This window comes from Hippoglossus stenolepis, chromosome 1, assembly GCF_022539355.2.
Source record: "Hippoglossus stenolepis isolate QCI-W04-F060 chromosome 1, HSTE1.2, whole genome shotgun sequence".
NCBI lineage: Eukaryota > Metazoa > Chordata > Actinopteri > Pleuronectiformes > Pleuronectidae > Hippoglossus > Hippoglossus stenolepis.
In genome coordinates this window covers 23,907,919-23,931,581 of record NC_061483.1, presented here as the reverse complement: position 1 = coordinate 23,931,581, position 23,663 = coordinate 23,907,919, and the positions used below count along the sequence as shown (strand labels likewise).

The 23,663-nt window shown below is 42.1% G+C and overlaps 1 protein-coding gene across 1 annotated transcript in view; it reads left to right on the top strand.

Moving 5' to 3' along the window:
• Positions 1 to 6,570: 6,570 nt before the first annotated feature.
• The window catches only part of nkd1 (NKD inhibitor of WNT signaling pathway 1), a 34,588-nt gene continuing 17,495 nt past the window's right edge, over positions 6,571 to 23,663 (top strand). Inside the window, exons 1-3 of the mRNA XM_035158206.2 lie at positions 6,571 to 6,759; positions 6,891 to 6,923; positions 7,068 to 7,207. Of these exons, the coding sequence (XP_035014097.1) occupies positions 6,735 to 6,759; positions 6,891 to 6,923; positions 7,068 to 7,207 (198 nt within the window). The 5' untranslated portion in view covers positions 6,571 to 6,734. The remainder of the gene's footprint in view (positions 6,760 to 6,890; positions 6,924 to 7,067; positions 7,208 to 23,663) is intronic.

The following is a 23,663-nucleotide window of genomic DNA, read 5'->3' as shown; positions in this document are numbered from 1 at the left end:
GCATCTCAAACTGAATGCCACGGAAGATGATATAACACTCGAACTGCCATTTGATCGTGGCCGCTGTGATTGAACCCAAGCAGAGAGTGCAATTTCAAAGCCTGCTGAAACTATTCAAAACACCACTGGCCCGTTAACGGCCCAGGATAATGAATTCCATGGCAGTGCAGGCCTCTATGTGTGGGAGACGCGGAGCTTAGCTAAATAAACCTTGTCTGGCTGAGTGGCCCCACTGGTGCCCGGTCCTATGGGGACGAGCACAGCCTGGTCTCTCACAGGTCACTGGACGGACTCAGTGTTAATGACAGCCTCGTTTACCCTAAACTCACCGTGACATCCACTAGCAACATCCCACAAGTCCCACCTCTGCTCCGTCACAAAGGATAGGCTACTGTTGGCAAGGGCATTGTCAGTGGCTCAGCTTGAAATGACAAACTGCGTCTACAGAGGGTTCAGAGGAGTTGTGCTGGTTGAAGCTGATAGCAGAGATCACTAGTCCCAGGCTCTGATTTTTCCCCTTCTCTCTTCATTAACTATTCACATTTGGACCTTATGTGCAGATCATCATCGCCACTCAACATGAGTCTGAGCAGTTCAAAGGCAGCGATGCTTGGAAGTGTGTGCGCCACCCCAGGAGTCACTGGGCCTCGGACACCTGCAGAGTGGTGGGTGCTGAGAGAGCTTGGGCGTGTTTGGATCAGGGACTGAATTTTTCCTCTGAAGATGAGGAAAAGGTTTATGGCACGCTCCCATGAGAGTGTCTCCTGCTCTTTGAAGCTCCTGTCTTGGTGGCTGCTCTTATCTCGGGAAAGGATTATTTTATCTCCGTCTGTTCCCTTCTTTCTCTTCTTCTTCCCTCTCGCCTTAACATCAACTCAGGTTTTTGTGTGGATCTCTTAGGAGATCTTCTCCTTGCTCTTTCACTCCTCTCATTTCCAATTTCCCCCTTTCAGAGTACACCCAGCCCTCTTTTTACTTCCACCCCCACTCTCCTCTCTGTTTCCTCTGCTGGACCCCACTCTCTTTCTCTTTCTCCCTATCTCCTCTATTCTACCCTTCCAACACATGACAGACTGTGTAATTAATGAGCATCATAAACCTCTCTTTCTATTAGCTACCCATTAGTAAACCTGGCAAGCCTGTCATTTTGGACAAAAACACACAGCTACTTCATTTGATCCCCACATCAAAGGGGGAGCCCCACTGTTTTCGGCTGAATACACTAATTGTGTCCTCGTTCTGGATGGGTCTACACCCCCATCGCTTCAAAAAAGCAGCCAGTGCCGGGTGCAGATAGCAAAGAGAAGTACAGAAGCAGAAAGTATTGATTATACAGGCCTAAATTTGGAAGGTTTTTACATTGGAAAAATTACAAGTCATTCAGGAGCAGGCCAAAAAGTCTGCAAGTCTGTGTTTATTATACCGCACATCAATTTGCTCTGTTAATTTTTACTGTAGAAGCTTTTAGCAAAAAAAAAAAAAAAAGATATGTCTGTGGGCTTAAGGCACAGTTTTGAGTGTTTTTATGCGGCTCTTAAGATAAAAAGGAATTTTTAAGTGGAGCGGTAAGGATGCCCATATTTTACACTACACACCAATAATGAAAAATACGGGATTGGCAATCTTATTAAGATAAATCTTAGAAATTCCGACCTGGTCCTTAATTTCTGTGGTTTACATATATTACAGTCTCACAACATCCACAGTGATCTTGTGCAGCTTATTTTTTTGATAATATGACAAAACAAATTAAGAACAAAGCAAGCAAGTTTTACCATAAATCTTTGAACTGGACTTTATTTGTTTTAATATTAAGAACACGTATATGATTTAGTTGAAACCTCAATACTTTACACATGCTCAACCATTCTTTTCAAATGCTTTGTCTATTTAATAACTACTAATAAAAAATGAATACAAGTTTAAAATGTAAATTTTGAACCTTATCCTGTCTGCTACGCTTGTATTGTTTCTCTTGTATACACTGCCATATAAAACGACAGTTGTTATGTTGTTGGACATAAAAGGCTCTCAAAGGTAACAGCTGCCACCTGCCAGTTAGTTCAAATACATCAAAGGTGTCCGCTTTAAAAATTACTTTGACTTCACAAAAACGTACAAAAAGTATAATGCTGTAAAAGTATATACCATTGTGTCTAGGAATACTGTGAATCCATACATTTTCATTACTTCCAGTATTCAGAATGGCGAACGCATGCCAGGCTGTCTCTCCCTCCCCGCTTCCCTTTCGCCTGACACATCACACGCTGGGCCACCACAATGGGCTGAGTCACGACCACGGCAGGAATCAACACTGTACTTCAGTCACGATTGTCTTCTGCCCTTTACAACATTTATGCCCTTTTGTTCCCCAAGATAAAGGCAACAGTCACATGTTAGAGCTTTAAGCGCCCAGCAGCTGCTCCTCTCTTCCTCTATATGCCTCACATCCCCCTCTCCACTACCAGGCAGCATTCCTTGGATGGCCTCTCCAGGCATCGAGCCTGGGGGCTAGGACATAAACACACACAAACCGATACCCCCAAATCTGGCCATGTGAATGTCCCCCTATTATGCATGTTTCCTGGGAGAGTGCTGTGATTTATGTTGGAATGAGCCGGAGTTGGCCACCAAGGTAGGAGCTCCCCCAGGTCCGTAAAATACCTACACCAATCAGGCAGGTGTCTAAATAATTTAGCTTTTGTTCTATGAAGCTTTTTAACCATTAAAAAAACAGAAACCTAACTGAAATCAGAAGACAGATCTCCACTGGATTTGACAAATGCCTCAATAAGAGCCTAATATTTCCTTCATTTATTCTCTGATTTCATGATGGGTCAGGCCAAAAATAAATGTGCCCCACAATAACAGTGATAGATTGGAGAGCTGGGGGTTCATGACCATGAGATGGGACTCTGGCTTTAAGCCCCCGCCACCTCCTCTCTCTCAGGCATCAAAGGCAGAGCTTGGAAATAGGGCCCGCAAAGCCATCTCTCCGTTGGCCTCTTCAAAGGACAGGAAGTGTGTCAGAGGGACAGGCCTTCTTTCCCAGCAAATTCAGACGAGATGCTATAATAACAAGCTCATCTGTGTGTCTGTGGCAGACTAGTTCAAAGGCGAGCCTGATTCCTCTTGGTACAACATGTGATGATATAGTCAGGATGCGGAAACCACTGTTTAGTGAAAATCCAACTGGAGGGCTGCATCAGGGACATCTGCCCAGTCTATAGCCATGTCCCTAAAGATGTGAAAATCCTTCCCTGAAAATTGAGGGCAGATTGCTTTTTTGATCTTAACCCAGAAATCATCCCAACTCTGATATTTGCATTTGTCACCTTTGGCTATCACCTGTTTAACTCCTGAATTTATATGACCTCATCTGCAAGTAGTCGCATCAAGCTCTGGCTTGACCTCTTTATGGCCCTGTTCTAATCTGGTATTAACATCCAACACAGGTGATCCATCGGAAGTCGGACATCTCTCAGTACAAATGGGAAAGCATCCCAGATGCACTGAGGACACATTTGAGGTCTGATCACTCAGACCACATTTGAGGTGGTCTAAGTGCATCAATATGGTCTACATCCATACTATTACCTTTCAGTGAAAGCTACGTCATCGCGGAAAAGACCCAAACAGCAAGCGGTTGTGAGTGTCTACATCAGTGTTTCCAAAAAATCTCTGATTCTGCCCATCCAGATTTAAACACTGCCCCAGTTTGCAAACTTCTCTGCTTTAGCAGCTTTAAAACTCTCACACATTCCATATTTGTTGAGTGTGTGCGTGACTATACTGTCTTGAAGAGAGTTAAAGAGTAAAAATGTAAAATACAAAAAACTAAATCAGCTTGCCTTCAATGCTTTTTTTTATTTCTTGTGGGTATGCTTGAGGCACATGGTTACTGCCCAGAGGGAAATTTTACTGTTCAAAAATGTCTCTTCTACAGCTCAGGAGACAAAAGTGTGATTGTCACTACAGTTTACTTTCTAGTTTATCTGATATATTTCCAAATTCACTATAGGAGAAATAGGTGAGACAAGACATTTAGCAAGTCAAACGTAAGCCTTGTGAGAAATACCTGACTGAAGTTATTAATGGCTCCTTTTTCCTCCTTTGGAAAATTCTCCAAGTGAATTTTAAACTAAAATATGAGAAACATACCAGTAAAAACAGAAACTAAAATGCGGCTGAAGTGAGACTTTAGTCTCCTAAGCTGCAGAAGAGCAAACTTTGAGCAGTAAAACTTTCCTCTGGGAGGTGTAGGAAAAAACCAGACCTGTAAACTTAAACACAGCTTTGACTCCTTAACTGTAGAGGCCAATAATAATTTAGGGGTCATTACCATGCAGCTGTATGAGAGCTGTATCTGCTAAATAAACCATTCAAGCAGCAATCCAACCAGTGTACATGTGGACATGTCGTTTCCAGATTATGTCTTATTTGAACAGAGCCACACCTCAGATATTAGTCTGCTGTTTTTACACTTACAAAGAAACTGAGTTTTGCTCTAAAAGTAGACAATCAGTTTGGACTTTGTTGAACTTCACTGAACATCCCTTTTTAAAAAATACCACCTGACAGCCAGCAAGAAATCATTTTTGATTGAGCATATTATCTAAATATATCTAAGTGGACTGTTTTTGAAGATGCAGCCGGGATTATTAAAAAATGCTTTGTTTTCTCTTGGAGATATTTAGACACCACTGGGAAATTAACCTTTGTAAATAAAAAAAAACAACAACATAAATTTATATATTTATATTCTAAACAGTTTTCGGTTTTATTTTTTGTTTGGTTTGGTTTTGTCCTCTTGTTTCGTACGGTATATCGTTGTGGCTTTTTGTTTTGTTGATGCGGATATAGTATATATTGAGAGATCTAAAATCTTTAATTAAGAATATGGAAATTATCTTTCTTTGGGCTAAATAATGAAGGCAACATTTTATGAATCTGATCTGGTGAAGAAAATATTTCAGGTTCATAGATTCAACATCGTAAACAATAGATGTAAAAACATGCATCTGAATATCTTAAGATATTTAAGTTATTTTTACCACACGGTGTTGATTAGAAGATTCCTCTGGTATCTCTTTAAAAACTCCCAACCTTTTACTGTTGCTTTCTCACACAGTGATGCCCACAGTGTGTATGTATTACTGTCACACTGAGCTGCTGGCAGCCTGGCATGAAATGGCACAGTGGCTTCTGTCTTTTATTATAAATTTGAAGACTTCAAAAGAATCTCAGCCTGCTTTCATCTGCTGCCGCAGTCCAATAAGACTGTGATTTCTAGACCTTATTCTTGTGTCAAAGACAGATGCACGCTGGCCACGCAGCCCAGTGGGATTTTGTTCTTGCTGATATGGTTTATTACATGAACAATTTTTCAAATCAAGAGGGAGGTCAAATCTGATCCGAGCATGAATTTAACTGCGAGATGTCCTGCTCTATTAAGGGTGTTCATTCATTCTAAAGTTGGAGAATCAAAGCTGTAAATAAAGCTTTGTGGTGTTAATAGTAAAACATGACAGAGAGATCAACTTCCAAGCAACTTTCTGTGTTATTTTGCTTATTTGATTTGCTCTAAAATAAAATCTTACACAGTATTGACCCTGGACTCCTTGTTGGCACCCCTCATGTAAATGTCCTGGGACCCCTGCTGGGACCAGTGGTGGTCCCCAAACCTTTTCGGGAAGCACTGACAATAATGCAGCGACGTCTCCATGCGCTTACTAGCAGTCAGAGCTGAGGTGTAAATCATGAGCAGGCGGCTGACAGAGGTTTTCTTTGCGCCTCCTCTCTGCTTTGAAGACAGAGGCAAAAATGGAGAGCTCAGCGAGGTGCGTCAAGTCAGCTGGAAAAATTCAACTCACACCGGAAGTCACAACTTTTGTATTGAAGTATATTGATTTTTGTTCTCCTTTTAACAGAAACTATAGAAAAATAGGTTCGTAAAAATAATGAGTGTATCTTCCAAAGCAATTGAAACAACCACTTGTGTAACAAATCAACAGCAATGAAAATAAAATAGTAATGAAAATAAATTAGGAGGTTACAACATCTAACTTTCATAATAAAAAAGGGTAATTCATTTGAAACTGACAGATCACTGGCTGCTGTGGGGTACCCAACTAGTCTAATTTTAAGAAAATGCATATTTAATATAAGATAGTCTTTATTAATCTATTCTTGTGCTAGCTTGCTCCAAGATAACAATAACACTACATACAACATAGCACAGTAGAATAAAACAGTAGAGTATTAAGTCAAAATAAAAGGAAGTGAAAATAGAAATATAAAGAGTATATGTAGTAAATGCAGACCCAGTGCCTGAAATAACAACACAAATGAAATCACAATAAGTTCCATGGGACAGAAAAACTGAACTGAAGTAGAAACACACATGTACTAGCCTGTACACTTTTAATATAATAATAATTTTGTTTTCCTTTTTCCATAGTGAACAATAGTTGGTCATTTATTTTCATCATTTTGGCGTCTCATCAGTTTACTGTGAAAGTGCTGGCAGGAAGTGGTGTGTGCGCCTGTGTGTGTGCTGACAGTGGTCTGTGGATCAAACGCTGTGGTTCCTCCAGTCGCACTGACTGAGCTCAGGCTGCTCTCACGGGTTCTCCTCTGTCTGGATACCTCAGCCCGGCTCCTTCTCCTTTGTACATTTCCTTCTCTGGATTATATTCGTCTGATGGTTTTCAACTACACCTCGATGCATAGAAATGGGTAAACTGCACTCCAAACATGGTGAGAGCTCCATTAGTCCTCAGACAAAATCACGGCCACACTTCGTCCCTCTGCCGCCGCGACACTTTCCAGTAACACTATTTCATTGTTTTGTGTCTGTCTTGTCTTTCTCTTGTCTTTCTCTCCCGCAGCCGCTATTTGTAAACCGAGGGAGAGTCCAGAAGGTAAGAGCGCCCGTCCTCACCGTGCCTCACTTTTCATACATGTCCTCTCAGTTTTTCACCCCGGACCCTCACCGGGGTCCGGAGTGTCTTTTTTGAAGATGGACAAACTCAGTGGAGAGTAACGAGGCTCCTCTTTGTTTCCAGGCGGCAGTTTCGTAGTGAACGCGTGTTTGGCGCGGAAGGGACTGGACGACTGGCTCGTGAAGCAGAAGTACTACTGCACGAGCTCTCGCCTCGAGCGGCAGGACTGTCACCACAGGGGAAGCTGCGGCTTGACGGCACGGGTGAGTACCACGTCGTCCGCGAGCTTCGCGTCCTTCCACGGGGAGGCAGCGTATTGGGAAAGGCTTCCCAGAGGGGCTGTCTCGTCGCGCCGCGGTGCTCGTCCGCATTTCCCCCGAGAAACGAGGAGGTTTTGGTGCGATTTTAGCAGTGATGTTGAATGGAGCTACTTGGACGCTCCAGTGTGGCTTCCACTCAGAGTCCTGACTAACTTTGTCCGAGCTTTCAAACTTTAACCAGCCGTCTATTCACGTTGGCTGCACTCGTGAGTTGAAGGTTCACTCGCAATAAACTGCCTGAGCACAAACTCTTGAAGTGGACCGCATAAACACCTCGTTTCGGCGAAGCTGCTTTCAGACGTGCTCTGAACTCCGGATATTCTCCTGAAACTATCAGAAAGGGTTGCACGTGAGAACGCAAATGTCCAAATCAGTTGCTGTAGACATTCTCTTGACTTTCTCCTAAGTTTCTCCTGCCTTCCCCCTAGTGACAACTCTGGACACCTAATTGTTGTGTCTGTTAAGGTGCTTTCAGACATCCTCTGAGCTCCGGATTTTCCCCTGAAATTATCCAGAACGGTTGTATGTGAGAACGCTAATGTCCGAATAAGTTGCTGTGGAGATTCTCCAACGTTTTTCCTGCACGCCCCTTAGTCAAATCTCCAGACACTGTGTTACTGTGTCTGTGAAGCTGCTTCCAGACATGCACTGAACTCTGGACAATTTCCTGAAATTATTGAACATGAGAATGCAGCAAGAGATTCTCCAGAGAATCCCCTGCGAGTGAGTAGGTGCATTGATGACTTTTCTAGATGTCAGCTTGTAAAGACAATGAGATTCCAGAGCTTTTGGCAATAACGGCTGACGTTGGTGTTGTTGTGATGTAAACAAAAACATGTGATCTCTGCATTCAATCTAATACGTTTCGCCTCACCTGAATGCTCCAGACAAATGTCTGTTGTGGCAAATGTATCTCACCCAAACAATCTCCTGCTTTCGTTCTTCATACGTGAAAGGCAAACTCCGGAGAAAGTCTGGACCCCATTGTTTGAAAACCGCTTTACAGTTTATTTTTCATGGTGACAATTTGACAAGAAGATTATATTTAACACTCCTTTAGGTGAGATTCATCTGCTCGTGTAGGGAACACATGTTGGTATCATTATGTGCACTGATCAGAGGGATTTCTACAGGTAACAATAGATCAAGTCTTGAGTTGAAAGCATTGCCGTGTGGCAGACTGGTGACAAGTGCGGATTGTAAATGCTGGGGAGAAGTGTCGGAGGTCATGCTTGTTTTGTATTTTGGCACTGGTGTAAACACTGTGCATTTGTTGTCAAGTGCTGAAATCCTTTGGAACTGCTTCAGAGGAGCCTTAAGCCTCTTTGGTTAGTGATGCCTTCCTCAAAGGCAGAAATGTTTGAGGAATTAGAGCCCATCAAGGAAAAAAAAGGAAAATCCGTTCCTCCGCCCACAATCCAGCGACTTTGAACAGAAATGCATCTATCTATTGAATGCAGCCCAGACTCCAGGAGCTCTTGCATTTTCAACACACCATAGCACCTCCTGTGATTTTTTTTCCCCCCACAAGTTTCCCTTTAAAATGCTTGGCAGCTCCTTCAGCTGCTTGTCATTTTGAAAAAGACTTGAATCCTACAGTTGGTCTTATTTTGTCTTTCTTTCCCTCTCAATTGCTTTTATAATGGCAGCACTTTAACTCTTGCATCATGCAGCACCTTGCGCGTTCAGGTCACATTATACCATCATGTATTTAAACTCTATCGTGCGAGCAAGACACAACTGTGTTGGCTAGTTTGGATTCTTGGGAATATTAGACTTTGGAATGAGGATTTGTCTGCATTCTGGTGAAGAGGAGGCAAACAACAAACTTGAGGAAGTCTTAGGTAACAGGAATAGTCATGTCTAAAGTCCAGCGTTGTTTTGTTGTCTGCTGGAAGGCGCTCAAGGTTCTGTGTACCTGAAGAGCAGTCGCAGTGTTGCATGGCGGATCTGTGATGAGCATGGCATAGGTGCTTTAAACTCCTGGCATGAGTTTGTCCTTGTTGAGTGTCGGGAGGTTACTAGCTTTACATGTTGGGCCCACATAATGTTGAAATTGCAAATCCTGACATGCCCGAAGCTGCAGTAAACGTCACATAGTAACAGGATCCCGCTCACAGTAGACGCTGTGTCTGCAGGATGTTTTTTGAGACTGACTTGATGAGGAACCACAGAAAATATGTATGTTTTTTCGAGCGTGTTGATGCTTCTGCAGCAGAAAAGCTACGCGGTCACTTACTGTATGTTTTCAGTGGAATTCATACGCTTAGGGCTTTTATTATTTATATCCACATTATTGCCATGCAATTACCAGACATTATGACCACAAAAACAAACTTAAATTTTTGGTTCCTGGAGGTATTTATGTTCCTCTTTTCCTTATGACTTTGTTTTGGCCCAGGATGGAACAGCAGCCACCTGAAGATTTTGGATGTTTTAGAATAAGTTGGAGTGACTAGAGTTTAGTTTGTGTAAATAATGTAAGTCTGGGTGGCTAATGATTTTCTTAGCTCAAAGGGAGAACTTATAAAAGAGAAAAGCTGTTTCCATCATCAATATTCTAATTATTTTGTTCCGGACTTAAGAAGTCGATCCAAAATCTAAAATGTTTAATTTTAAAGATTGAACCATATATTCGCTTCTTGCTGTGTTTCCTAGAACAATTCTATACATATCTGAAGTCAAGGTTTTTATCAGCTTCACGCTTAGTGGGTAACAAATTTTGCTCATGTGGACATTGATATTGTAACAATCAAATGTCCAAGGCTTTGGCATTCTGCTTCTGATTGTGAGAGAATTCCATGTTGAGTATATTTACACATGCTTTGAATGTTCTGAATACAACAGCCAGTTTTCCCTTTTTAACAAGGTGGCACCACCTCTGCAGCGCAGAGTTGAGTTGTAAAACTACGACATAAAATGTTTTTTAGTTCTTCCACAAGATCCCTAAATATGTGTTGTATTTAGATATTCATCTTAGCAGCAGGATGAGTGATGATCATTGCTAGGGGGAGTATAACGTTTCTGTTCCCCTGTGAATTTTTTATCATACCGTTGATAAATAGTTTCATCAAACTGATCATCAGTCAGATACAACAGCGCAATAAGATATTGCTTTAATATCATAGGCCTGGATAAAAAAATCTGTCTAAATTTATACTCATACGTTTTGTGTGTTGTGTAAGCTATGTTGTTATTCAAACATATATCTTTCAACATTACAATTTGCAAGATAATGTTTTATTTGGTCATTCTGTTGCTTTCTTATGAAAATATATTTCCCACATAAATTCCATGTTGGAAAGTTGTGTTACTTAAAATTAAAAAAGACAGTAAAATTATTGTTATTAAATAATTTCAACAATCTTAGCGCTCTGTGAGAAGGACTTTTAAAGCTTGACCCCACAGTGCCCTCAGATAAAGACAGAGGCTAACGTCTTAGGTGAGAGAATGTGAGTCAACTCACTTAGCTTTAAAAGCTGTCTTCATTGTATAGAATACCTGGTGAGACAGTTATTTATATCCGCTGTTCTCTGAGCCCCCCTTCCAGCTGAACTGGGTACCAGGAGAATGTGGGTCGGGTGTCAACAGTGGGGAGTCCACGCTTGGAATTCCTTTGATCCAGCCTTTTCCAAATCGTATTCCCTGCAGGAACAATGCCAGTTTTAGGGAAGTCATTGTTTTGCAGAGCTGTTCGTATTAGGAGTTTGTCTTCATCAATGGGTTCAGATTGAAATTGTGGCTGAGCAGTAAAAGATAGACTGGGACACATAGATGCTCTTGAATGCTTGAGCCTCATCTTCGCTACTGTGAATGTTGTTTTTTTTTTAAACAGATATTCTCCCCTCCCTTAAAAAAATGTCTGTCCACACAACCTCTTTACAAAATATCTCGTCCAGACGAGAACACAATTACTACAAACACTCAAACAAACATGCCGGGCCAGTAGGTGGCGATAAAGTCTATATCAACGATCCGTCAAATACCAGAGAAGAAAGCTTTAGTCCAAGTAATATTGGGCGAGGCAGATGCCTGTGAACGCCAGTAATGTGGTGCAGTGATGCTAAATTTAGCTGCAAATTTGTAAATAGACCAAGCAGTGTGAACCAAATGCAGAGAAACTGGTATATAGCCGCCATTGTTTGTTTAGCAGAATAACTGCATTACTGTGGACAGGGTGTTAATTATTTTTCCATGCAGACCCTGTACCCATTCATGAGTTGTGTCGTCAGATGCAGTGTTCGGTGAGGGAGACAGTGAGTGAGTGGTGTGGGCAGGTGGATCTGTGGGTCTGAGATCCAGGTCATGTGAGCCTGGGCACACTTTCTCCCCTGTGTACAGCTTGGTGTCTACACCTACCCATTAATTTGATATGCTATGTGCACCCTGTAGAATTATGTTGCTGACATAGATGCTGATAGGGCCACATGTTTGACTGACTGAGGAGTTCAAATTTCTGGTGGCAAGTTTTTGAGGTGGCCTGTCTTGGCATCGGATGAAAAAGAGGTATTATGTTTGTCACATGTCATGACTAACTTCAGAAATAATTAGCTTTGATGGTTATTCCTCACAAAGTTACCTCGTTCTGTTCTTGAATCCCCCTCCCCCTCCCCCTCCTCTGGTTCTCCCCTCTCCTCCCTTCTCCCCTCCTAGCCTCCATCTGTTTCTTGCGTTTGCCCTGTGGCCGTGTGTTGGCCGAGTCTGCATTTGAAGTGTGGGCAACGCATTGAGGTGTTTGTTGTGACATTGATGGCTCCTCCTCTGCTGTGAAGCCCTACCCTTTGTGTAGTAAAAGTGACCCCTCCACCTCAAGTCCTCCCAAGCTGCCGCTCTGACAATTCCAAAGCTCCCATTTCTTTCTTCAACTTCCATCAACTTAAATGGAACGTAGACAAAAAGCAAAAGGTGCGTCTGACGACAGAATGCGACTCAAAAGTGAATCACAGTGGAACTTCTGCCCCCAACTCCATTGTCTCGCAGTTGGTTGCCAGCTCTTTGATTTTTTAGTTTTTATAAAAGTGGAGAGTTTTTTTTGGAAGTAGGCCTAAAGCTTTTAAACGCATTCCCTCAGCCTCCAAGTCTGATAAAAGACATGGCAGGTTTTGCACCCCCTTGATTTTTTATTTTTTTTTTTGCTTCTACTGTTGTGCTTTTTCTCTCCTTGTCGTTTTTCACAAAGCAAAGGCCCTTGCCTAGAAGCTGAAAGCACCTTTCAAATGCAGACTCCTCTTCCTCTTTCTCTCCGTCTTTCTGTCTTCTCCCTATGCGTTTTCTTTTCCCACCGGCTGGCCTCTTGTGCGTGCTGCGTGACGTATGCCCCTCTCCCACCGGGCTCTACCCCCTCTGTGCTCCCAAGGGACCGAGGGCCTGTTGTTGCTCTTTGAAGAGGCTGGGAGAAAAGTTTGGACCCACACTCTAAAGAGAAGAAAAGCTGTAGCCTTTGGGGAGGAGGGGTAGCACCTGGCCATAGAGGGCTCTGTGATTTTTATTTTTTTTTTCCCATGAGAAGATGGGGTTGAAGTCTTGGGCTGATGTCAGTATAGCTTGGGGACTGGGAGGTCGAGGACATGCAGGTGGCTTTAATGTCACATCCGGCATCGTGTGTCACATAGATTACTAAAAGCTGGAGGAGTTTGTCCTGTGTGACAAAGCAGTGGCTGTGAATCGTGCCTTCTAGGAAGGATTGTTTAAGGAAGAGCTAGACCGATACTGGATAATTGGGGCCAATACTGAAGGAAGTAAAATATTCCAACATCGATATATCAGTTTATATGTATGTATGTGTTTCATTATTTTGTTCCCCTGCTCCGGGACAAAGGAAATTGGCTAGTAACTGCCAGGTAGTATTTGGGATACATATTCTCTCTTTGTATAATATTTATCTATCTAACTAAAATTAGCCGGAGCATATTTTTTGGCATTTTAATTATGTAAAAAAGTTTATATGATGTCACATCATGTAAAAATATTTACACCAATATGATAAAATATATCTCAGATAGGCCAGTATCCATCCATGTATGCATCCATCCATCCATCCTTTGAGGGTCACGAAGGTGGGGGTGGGTTGGGTGGGGGGCATTGAATGACAGGTGGTGTACACCCTGGACAGGTCACCAGCAGATCTAGGATTCTCTTTTCTGTGCCAAATCTTTCTATGTGTTTCCCACTGTCAATGATCAGATTTTATTGATAAACACAGTATTGGATTATATTGTATAGTTACAGTGGTATCAATTCTTAAACAACTACCACAATATCTTTAAAGTTAGTAAAAACACTACTTATTTTAGATAATTGTGATTACCGGTTTGTGTCATTACAAATGAAACAGTCTTTGGTGTTTTCATTGTGTGTGAAGCGGTGCTAATGAATGTGCACATCTATACATGTACATGTATATGCATGTAAGTATGCTGTATGTCTGCAGTCAGCTGTTCGGATGCACTCCAGAGATGAAAGGCTTGTGCGGGAATGTGCTCTGAATCTCAGGGGATTAGCAGCTGAGATTTTGCTTTGTTTCCCCGAAATATACACTCAATTTGGAGCAACGGATAGCTGTTGATCAAAGGGTCTCTCACCACCCCTTCCACGCTTACATTTAGGCTGCAGGGTTTTGTTCTACAGTTGAGGGTGGCATTTATTAAAAACACTCTGAGGGATAGTTTGGTTTTTAGAGGATGTATATAGTCGCTGTCAGTTTGCCTCGACCCAGACTTAAATGACTTCCAAGTGAAAAGCATGTGCCTAGTAATACTTTAAATAGTGTGATAAACCGTCTAAATACAGAGTTTGTCTAAATGACATCATCGTCTTTGCAGCAATGCCTACATATCTTAACCCTTTTGATGTGGGTGCAAATGTCTGAGACACTAATTTATGTTGAAAAGCATCAGAAAAGTGTTTAAGTGATAATTAAATGATAAATATTTAGTTAATAATGGTTTCATGCACCCAATATGTTTGATCAAGGACTTCTCTGACGAAGGATAATTCATTTAATGGATTAATGCTAATTTAAATTGTTCAAGTAGATCTAGAGCTAACTACACTGAACGGGGAATGGTTCTATCATTTATCGCATACACCGATAAATCATACTTTAATCGTCATTGCTATATGAACATCTGCAATAAACACATCACAACTGGCTGCCTGAAACGCTGTGACGCTCAGGGAGGAACTCTAGGTGACTTGGACTCCTGTGGTGGCGCTGAGCTCCTCTGAGCTTTCTCTTGGAGCTTGGTGCCCATTTTAATCACCCACTTAAAAGGCTCTGCTGAAGTGGGTGTTTAAGTGTTTAAACCCTGAATAATTCTCTCTTGTTTGTTTATCAGGTTCCCCTGCGGGTTGAGCTATGGCCTGTGCAGCAAGTGCTGAATAGTTTGACTGAGCACTCAGAGTGGCTCTCAAATAGGACGAGACAACATCTGCATAAAACTGCTATCAAGCTCTCATGAGAATGCGCACATGCACAGAAGCGTGCATGTTCATTCATGGTCCATGAAGCACATAGGCTCCACAAATATACATACACACATTACCCATTTGTTTACTCTAATATGTGAAACCATTTATCACTGCTAACAGACACAGGGTCCCAGCGTGGTTCCCTTCCACTTGTTTTTCTTACAAACTAGAAGTAAGGAAATGCCAGTGATGGACTCCACAGCTTCCTTGGGCCCTGCTGTTGTATTTATTCTCCTTGGGTTGTAGAGCTTTGGTGACCGGGGCTCGAAGGCCACCTCAGGTAGAGGGAATAGAGGAAGTGGATTTAGGTAAACAGAGTTGGGAGAGCATTGTGCCTCCCACAGACAGAGGTTCCAGGGCTCTTCAGCTCTTCCTGTGGCGGCAGGGCTGGAGGAGGTCTGGATTGTGTGTTCGGGGATGTTTTTGGTGGAAGGAAAGCTAAACAGAGGAGCGGCCCTGCTGAAAGGAAAGCTGCCCTCCCCTGGTGTGTTTATGCTCCACAGGTGCCGCAACCCAAAGAGGACCTCACCCGGTAGACTCTCAACGATGCAGGCCAACCTTGTGCTCCCCTAAGAGCCATTTGCCCCAACCATGCTTGCTCAAGTTTGGGATGAAAACAGCTTGTTTGGACTAGAGTCTTTAGGAGACTGCAAATTGGCATTATGCTCCCTAAGGCTCACAAAAAAACCTTTACAATTTGACAGAGTTTTACATGTGAATGTATTTCCACTTGAACTTTATGTTTTGTAAGCTTTTGTCTCATTCAGAGGTGTACAGGGTGTTGAATTTGATCCCTCTCTCTGTTGCTAGTTATTTTATGGATAAAGTATCTTCTCACAGTTTTTTGTCAAAGGTTTTGTGACATGTTGCTACTTCCTAAATGCAAATGGTGTGATTATTTCACTTATATTAAAGACATAAGACAATATAATAGAGCTGCAAAATAATCTGAAGGTACAAAATTGTTGAGTAAATTCAGCAAGATTAAATGGACAGAGCATGTATGGCTTAGCTTTTTCAAAAATATTTTTAACATGTTAATCTATGACTAAGCACTGGTAGTAGCATTTAGTTGCAGTTTACTCAATCACAAGTTCATTGCAGTGAGCAGTGACACAAGCCACTAATTCCCTTCAGCTATGAATAGAAACGTGCCTCTGGCACCAGCATAGTTGTATATAGTAGTTGAAGTGTCTATTTCTGCTGCTATGTTTACTTGCTAAGCTGAAACACTCACTGTAATTATAGAGATTTTAGTTCCACAGTTTAAAGGTCAGATGTGAGGGATGTTTAGAGGTAGTGGCTTGTGGCTGGCAGGATGTCTGCTCCAAACAGTGTGTGTGTGTGTGTGTGTGTGTGTGTGTGTGTGTGTGTGTGTGTGTGTGTGTGTGTGTGTGTGTGTGTGTGTGTGTGTGTGTGTGTGTGTGTGTGTGTGTGTGTGTGTGTGTGTGTGTGTGTGTGTGTGTGTGTGTGTGTAGGAGAGTGTATTGATATGTCTGCACAGGCACAGAGGACGAATGGCCACCTTGGTGTTGAGGTCAGTTCCATCTGGTCAACATGCACGCTTCAGAGGTTTTCTTAACAGCCACCTGTCACATGGAGCTCTGCTGTTGATAGCAGTTACAAGGTTTAGTAGCCAGCTTTGAATAAATCTTACTAACCATGTCATTTAGATGAGGGGTCGAAATCCAAATGTAAAGATAAGATTTTAAGTCATGTCCTCATCTACATTTTGTTTCTCTTTCACCATGTGTATTTTGGTTCGACTGAATCCGCACTGCACTCAAAGTGTAGCCCAATAAACCAGATTCCACAGATCAATGTGAATTTTGAGTGAAAACCATTATCTGCCATGTGCATTCCAGCTTTAAAACTACTGTGTCCTGGCTGGATCAGATGATAAAAACCACTGAGGAAACTTAAATCCTAAACTGATTTGTCCTTTCAATTAAAAACATTGCAAACTCGAAAGATCATCTATTGGCTTTACACAAGAGAATTTTAGGTAACGTAATCTTTTGAGTTTAAAAAAACACTTTAAAACTTTACGCTGTAGCTAGTGACATGATGGGCTCCAGAGAAGTTTCCATTATTTGGCTGTGGAAGAAGGCTGAAGTGCCTATCACTTTCATGCTGCCCTCGAGGTAGACTTCCCGACTAAAACACTGTTCCTACCACACTTTGGAGCACTTGAGATTGGCGTCTAAAGCCACCCAGACGACTAAAGCACTGTCTCTCCTCAAAGAGAGCTTTGACTAATTGCTAAGACCCTCTAGACATAGTGTAGCACACTCAGTGTTAAAACGTAACACTTGGATCCTTAAGCAGGGAAGCAGGCATGCTGTCAACCATGTGTGTTGAATGTATAATCCATCCTATTTTTGCAGAAAGATTGACACAAATGCACACACTATGTAAGCCCATGTTAAGTCAGCTGGACCGCTCTGCCATTTTTGCCAAGGAAGTTAACGGTTGCAGAGTGAACTAACTTCCCACATGAATGGTGAGATTTCCTGTTCCTGCCCCACGAGCTTTTGGCGATGAGGTGTGTCATTTTCTCTCTCTCTCTCTCTCTCTCTCTCTCTCTCTCTCTCTCTCTCTCTCTCTCTCTCTCTCTCTCTCTCTCTCTCTCTCCTCTCTTTTTCTCATTCTTCGGAACTGAGCTCTACTCTGCATTCAGAGGGCCATAACACTGTGATTTGTTACTCTTGGCACGCGGAGACTACCTGTAAATCAAGGCCAAGCGACAGGCTGTCTCCATTCCCTCCCAGTCCATAGCTTCCTCTTGGGAATGCAAGGTCCCAAATTGGAGTTCATTGGCTGGCGGAGAATGTGTTTTCAGGATTCATCTCTAGCTCAGTTTCCCCATTAACTCTCTGAGTCACAACTTAGGAAATCTTAGCAGAAATATGAGAGTGACATTGCAAGCTTTTAAACCATAATCCCTGTGTGACTGGCTGTTTATTTTAAGTTTTACCTTAATGTTTTTACTCTTTCGACTGGGGTTTTGGTTGGCAGCGGGGGGGGGGATGACAAAAGCATTGGCCTACCTGGATTTGTCCTGGTAAGCCTGATGACCAGTCCAGGCACCCGGTAGGTGTGCCTGTGTAATATGACAACAGTTTGACTCTTGATCTTGACACCTTGTATCCTCCCACTCCTCCTCTCTGACGAGATAAGGCTTTGATAAACAGTGTGGTAAATGTTAATAGCTGTGGTAACATATTTTTCAAAAGCTAATAAATGCTGTTACCTTGAGTAACAGGTAGGTTTTAGTGCTGGAGGGGCTGGCTGAGTTGTAAAAGCTTATCCTCGCAGGTGTAAAAGTTTTTTAAATGGGTCATTAAAGTGTTGGCCAACTTCACACATAAAACACAAAAAAGGGTAAGGGGGAGGGAGATTACTTCAGATCAGCATGTTTCTGAAGCATAGAGATGAAGGCTGTAAATCTCTGCTAATATTCCACTGAGCCTCTCAGGAGGCAGCCTTTGATGTGGGTGAGGTAATGTGACAAGCAGTGTTTGCAATGTAAATCTGACATGGAGAAATGATTGCTGTCTGTGCACTATCGCTCCACAAAAGGAAGACATCAACAACACGTGCAAGAAAATTCACACATTTACATCAAAGTGTTGTTCCAAGTCTCGGATCTAGCAATGCAAGAGTGTTAATTTATTCAGCAACATAGTGGAATTTGACTTAATATAAGGTGCAAAGAGTGAAAGTGTGTGTGTGTGTGTGTGTGTGTGTGTGTGTGTGTGTGTGTGTGTGTGTGTGTGTGTGTGTGTGTGTGTGTGTGTGTGTGTGTGTGTGTGTGTGTGTGTGTGTGTGTGTGTGTGTGTGTGTGTGTGTGTGTGTAATCTCTGCATGACCTGTGTCACGGACTGAAGTTAACACAGTAATCCCTCTTTCTCAACCCCTCCAGTCTTGGTGTTGCTGACGATGCACACTTTAATCATAGAGCTGCTTCCTCCAACCTGCCTGGTGATGGATCCCAACTCTGTGGCTATAATTTCCTTCCTGGGGTGCAGGAAGAGGAGTGGGTGTGCCGTGACTGAGAGGTGTCAGACATGGGGCAGCAGTGTCTGCACAGAAGGGGCCTGTCTTTGATTCTCCCTCGGAGATGTCAAACCCCCTTTTTTCCAGCAATAGTTTAAGGATTGCTAATCCAGTTGTTTGTCCTCTCAAATGATTGGTCTTCAAGGTAGAAAGTCAAGGTAGACAAAGCGGTTGAGATGCAGAAAAGAAACATTTGCAGCCTACATGTGGTTTCTAAGTTGGTTATTGCAACCACTTGATAATATCTTTTCACTTGATTAATCCCCTTTATACTTTTTTTCTATGCTAATTCCAGTTCAGAATTTTTTTGGCTTAGACTAAAATGGCTTAGATTAACAGCATCCACCAGGTAGTGTATGTTATGTTAATGGTTCATGTGAGGGGCTCAACATCAAAGGGTTTACAATCTGTGACCTCGAGAAAGGCGTTGAATTTCTTATCAAAGGCTTTAAAACACAGCAGATTTGACTTCCTCTTGGCGCTGCAGCCGTCTCATGAGATCAGTTTTATCCATTTGTTCGCTTTGTTGTGAAGCTCCGACATTGTATACTAGCAAACATCTGTTTCACCGGAGCAAAGTCAAATAACCACCTCAGTGTATCATGTGATGATGATGGTGATAATGATGATGATAGGCCTATTGGTCTCTTTGTAAAGCAAAACAAATTCATCTTGTTTGGCTAGAGTGAAATGCAGAGACGATAATTTGCCATGGCTTTCAGTTTGTAGGTGTTGTCTCAAAATTGGCCCCATCACCCCTCCTCGGTAAATTAGAGCGTCTCGCTTCAGCTCAGTTTTGCTACATGATTATCTGAGATCTTTATTTCATGTGTGAAAACTGATCCTCTTTGAAGCTTCACTCAGAGGCAGCGTGGCGCTTCACTACCTCACATCAACACCCTCTATCTTGGCTCCATCTCTGGGCGTCATGTTTTACTGCTACGTGGTGCTTTGAATGAGACTGTTTAATGTCGCTAGAAGGTGAAAGAAGTGCAAAAGACTGGGGCCAGGGTTTAAACTGCCGTCTGATGATGACTGGTGGTCCGTTCCAGCAGCAGCAGCACCACACTTACCACATATTGCAGGACAGGCACTGCACCAGATTCTAGGAGTTGTGCTGTTCGGCTCTTTTGAAACTGCCTCCAGTGTATCTCAGTTTACTCTTTGGAATGATAGAGGGGGATGGGTATTTCCTCTCCTGAGGTCCTCTGTGAGTAATTCTATGCCTTTAAGCTAATTTGCAGCTCTGAAACTGAGTTTTTTTGTTTTTGTTTTATTTCTCAGTTTTCAACATTGAGGCTTTTGAAAATCCCCATGCTATACAGCTGTTTTCTCCATTAGTTATTCATAAACGTTAATTAATGGCTGTAAATGTATGGGACAAAGTACAAACACATGTTGAATGTTCTTAACATACCTGGTACAAGGACAGCTTGCATGTCCCTTTTGAATTTTATCATATGGCCTGTATCAGTCTATATGCACATATGCTGATACTGGCCCTCTGTGTGAAGATTATGACAAGAGTGAGCACAACCACTTCACACTTTTCAGTTTATATGACTGTCGGCAACCTCCGCTGTATCCAGTTTGAAAATTTCAGTTGAAGCAGAAACGTACTGCCACTATTCCCAGCATACTCCCTTGTCTCTGTCACTCTTCTTGTCTTTCCTTACACTTGGCTAAAGGCCCTTCTAATGCGCTTCGCTTCCCACTTCATGTCAGCGCCACTGTTCCGAACATCGCAGTTCTGAAGGTGATTCCTTGCGGCGGGTGGAGAACGAAAGAGGAGGCACCCAGCCACAGTCCTAATGAGATTTTTCCTAGGTTTTGATGGAGTGCCAGTGGTGCTGCTATTGCTCTAGAGGCCTGCCCCCACTGAGCCCTGGCGCTCGATCAGGGGGAGCTGTCGTCGGCCACATAAATTGTCAGCCTGTGTGGTGGGTCGTGGAGCAAACAGCACAGAGACCAAAAGGCCTTGTGGGACTTTCCCACAATCACATACAAGTACATATTACTTGCACTTTAATGTACCCCTTTGCTTTCAAACAGAGTCACAGAAAAAAAATTGGCCCTGTGGGTCCATGTCTGCAGTGCCATGGCAAAGATGACGCTAGAGGCATCTTTTCTGTCTCAACTTACCAAGTGGGTTCTGTGCCAGCATGTGCTCACTGTCTTTCTTCCTTACAACATGAAGTCTGCAATGCAAGATTCAGTGGCAGAAGCTCAAACCATTTTAACCTTAATATATCCAGGGCAGGCTGGTTGAGCACTGTCACTTTTCAGCTGCACCCTGCTCTATATCAGTTCAAGATGTACTCAGTCAATTTTTTATTCATTCCTATTCATGCTGATCAAGAGATCAGTTGGGTCATTTAACATTATCTCACCATTTTGAAGAAAAATGCAGTGATTGAAACTGCTGAAGAGATGGAGCCTTTTAACTCTGTGAGGTTATCTCCCCTCTCAGAACTGACTAACTTTGTGGATGTAAAGCCAAGGATACAGCTCTCACATCTACACTGATGTGAGGGGTTCAGTAGTTAGATGTCAGAATAGTTTTTAAGTAAGACAGAATGTTTTTCAGTAATTAACACATGTCCATGGGCTTTATCTTTGGGATGTATCTGTAGAGACGTAGGGCTGTATGTGCAGCAACACTAAGGTTGGAGATATTTCTGTAAGGTGTGTAAATTACAGTTCTATTATATCTTATATCTCCAGCAAGGCCCAACAGTCCCCTTAAATTTAATCAAGCTGCACCAATTTCACACACTTATAGATATTGGTTCCCTTAATATGCCTCATTATGAATTATATAATGGTAAAAATGTTGAAAAACGCCCTATCTTACAGCGTGAACAAAAGTGAAAAAATTGTCTAGTTTTCAGGAAATTCCCTGATCTGGATCCAAGTTTTATGGAAATCTGCTCTGTTCGTGTAATCTTGCTCTAACAAACCAACCAACAAGCACACAGACAACCAGTGAAAACAACCTCCTTCACATAAGTATAGATAATAGCAATCTCAAATGTGTTTTAAACTTCATCTAACTGTATGTTTTTTTATATTGTCCACCATAGTGGTTTAACTGAACTTTATCAAATAAGTTTATAATAGTTAACAAGAATCAGAAAAAGCACTGGTGTTGAATTAGCATCCCCCTGCTGGAGGTTTCAGTAAAAATGAAAACAAACTAAGGAATGTAGAGTGGTCTTTATTCTTAAAAAATAACTTGATATAGTGTTTGTTCAGTAAATATTATCATTCTTAAATATGCTAATCTGTCTTTGGGATATCCATATTCATAAAGTCTGGAGTAGATCTGGTTGCCAAATGATTCCAATGGCCAACCCAAACAGACCCTCAGGCTGGCGAGTGATGTAGGTGGGATGTTGTAATGGTGCAGGCACAGTATGTTCTGTGTTGTAGTCCAGTAATAAATCACTTTCTGTTGAGGTGCTCAAACAACTTTAAAACACACTGGGGCCATACAATCCCTTGTCCCAGAGGCTCAGGAGAAGCTTTGAAGGACCTGGCTGCTGCTGAAAGCAAAAAGCTTCATGCTCTGCTTTCCACAGAACATTTAACATCATGTCTGGAAAATTGTTTTCGCTCATCCCAAGTGCATCAGGGAGATGCTTGTTTGCGGCCAGCACCTCTGACCGCATCCTGCAAAGAAGAGGGAAAGTGACACCTTTGCTGAAGCTACAGAGATAAACTTGAGCAAAACACTGATACGCTGTAACAGCCAGTGTACTCCCTATGAATCACATAGTTTATAGTGCTGATAGTTGCTGCAGAGAAGCTTGCCACCTCACGTTTTCATCGTTTGCATAGTCGTTGAGCCATTGGGGGGGTGGGGTAACTTCTCCATTGGCTTAAAATGCTCTCCCACAGTGACCTCTGACCCTTGAGTTAGTAAGGGTTCCAAGAAAAGCTCACTATTGGCTCATTGCTTGACCAAAGGGAGATTGATGGCTCTTTTGTGCCTGCAGCTTTACATACATATATATAGCATTGTGCCCGCATGCCATATGTTCCAGAAACTAATGAGACCCAATGTCTTCATCGATGGTGAATCTGAATGATCAGGTCCAACTCTTTGTGAGAGTTACAACCGTAGAGTCTCATCTGTTCTTATTAGCGGAGAAAATTACTTTCGAGAGGGGTGACCAGGATCACAGTTTTGGACAAAATCCACATTGAGTAGTTTCATCTCAAGTCAGACTAAGTGGAGAGAGTTTAAGGATTTTACATGGTACATCCTCTGAAGCTCCTCTCACTGTCACTACAACTGCTGCATCTGTCACTTCTTCAATAAGGAATAATGCCGTATTCTGTATAACATTTCTGTTCAGCTGTACAAAAAATGTAATCTATTTAATAGTATTCCAGTTTGTCAACACCCTTCAATGCTGCTTTCAGTTTGGTATATTTAGGATCATATTGCAATACTTTGTGCTTTTTTAACACAACATTTTGACTCTTCACTACTTGGTAGTGTCTGTGTAACTCAATAAGAATATTGGGAATATTTGCAATATGACTCTTAAACAAAGGACATAAAGGCAGATATAGGAAAATCTTGAACCAGATATGGTGCTGTTTATTACAGCAGCACATTGTGTGTTACCTGTGTGTTTACTTCTGTCATTGAAACCTCCCCTTTTCTTGAGTGGGACAAGAAATTGCCTCATTGTTGCACTGACCAATGGACTTATGGGAAAATCGCCATATACCATAACACCATATTTTTAGGACTCCTCCATGTTGTCTTTTGGCTCAGGACAATCTAATCAATCTCTGCTACAGACAATCTTGAGAGGTTATTGAGAGATTTCATACTGTACTGAAATTTCTTAAAGTG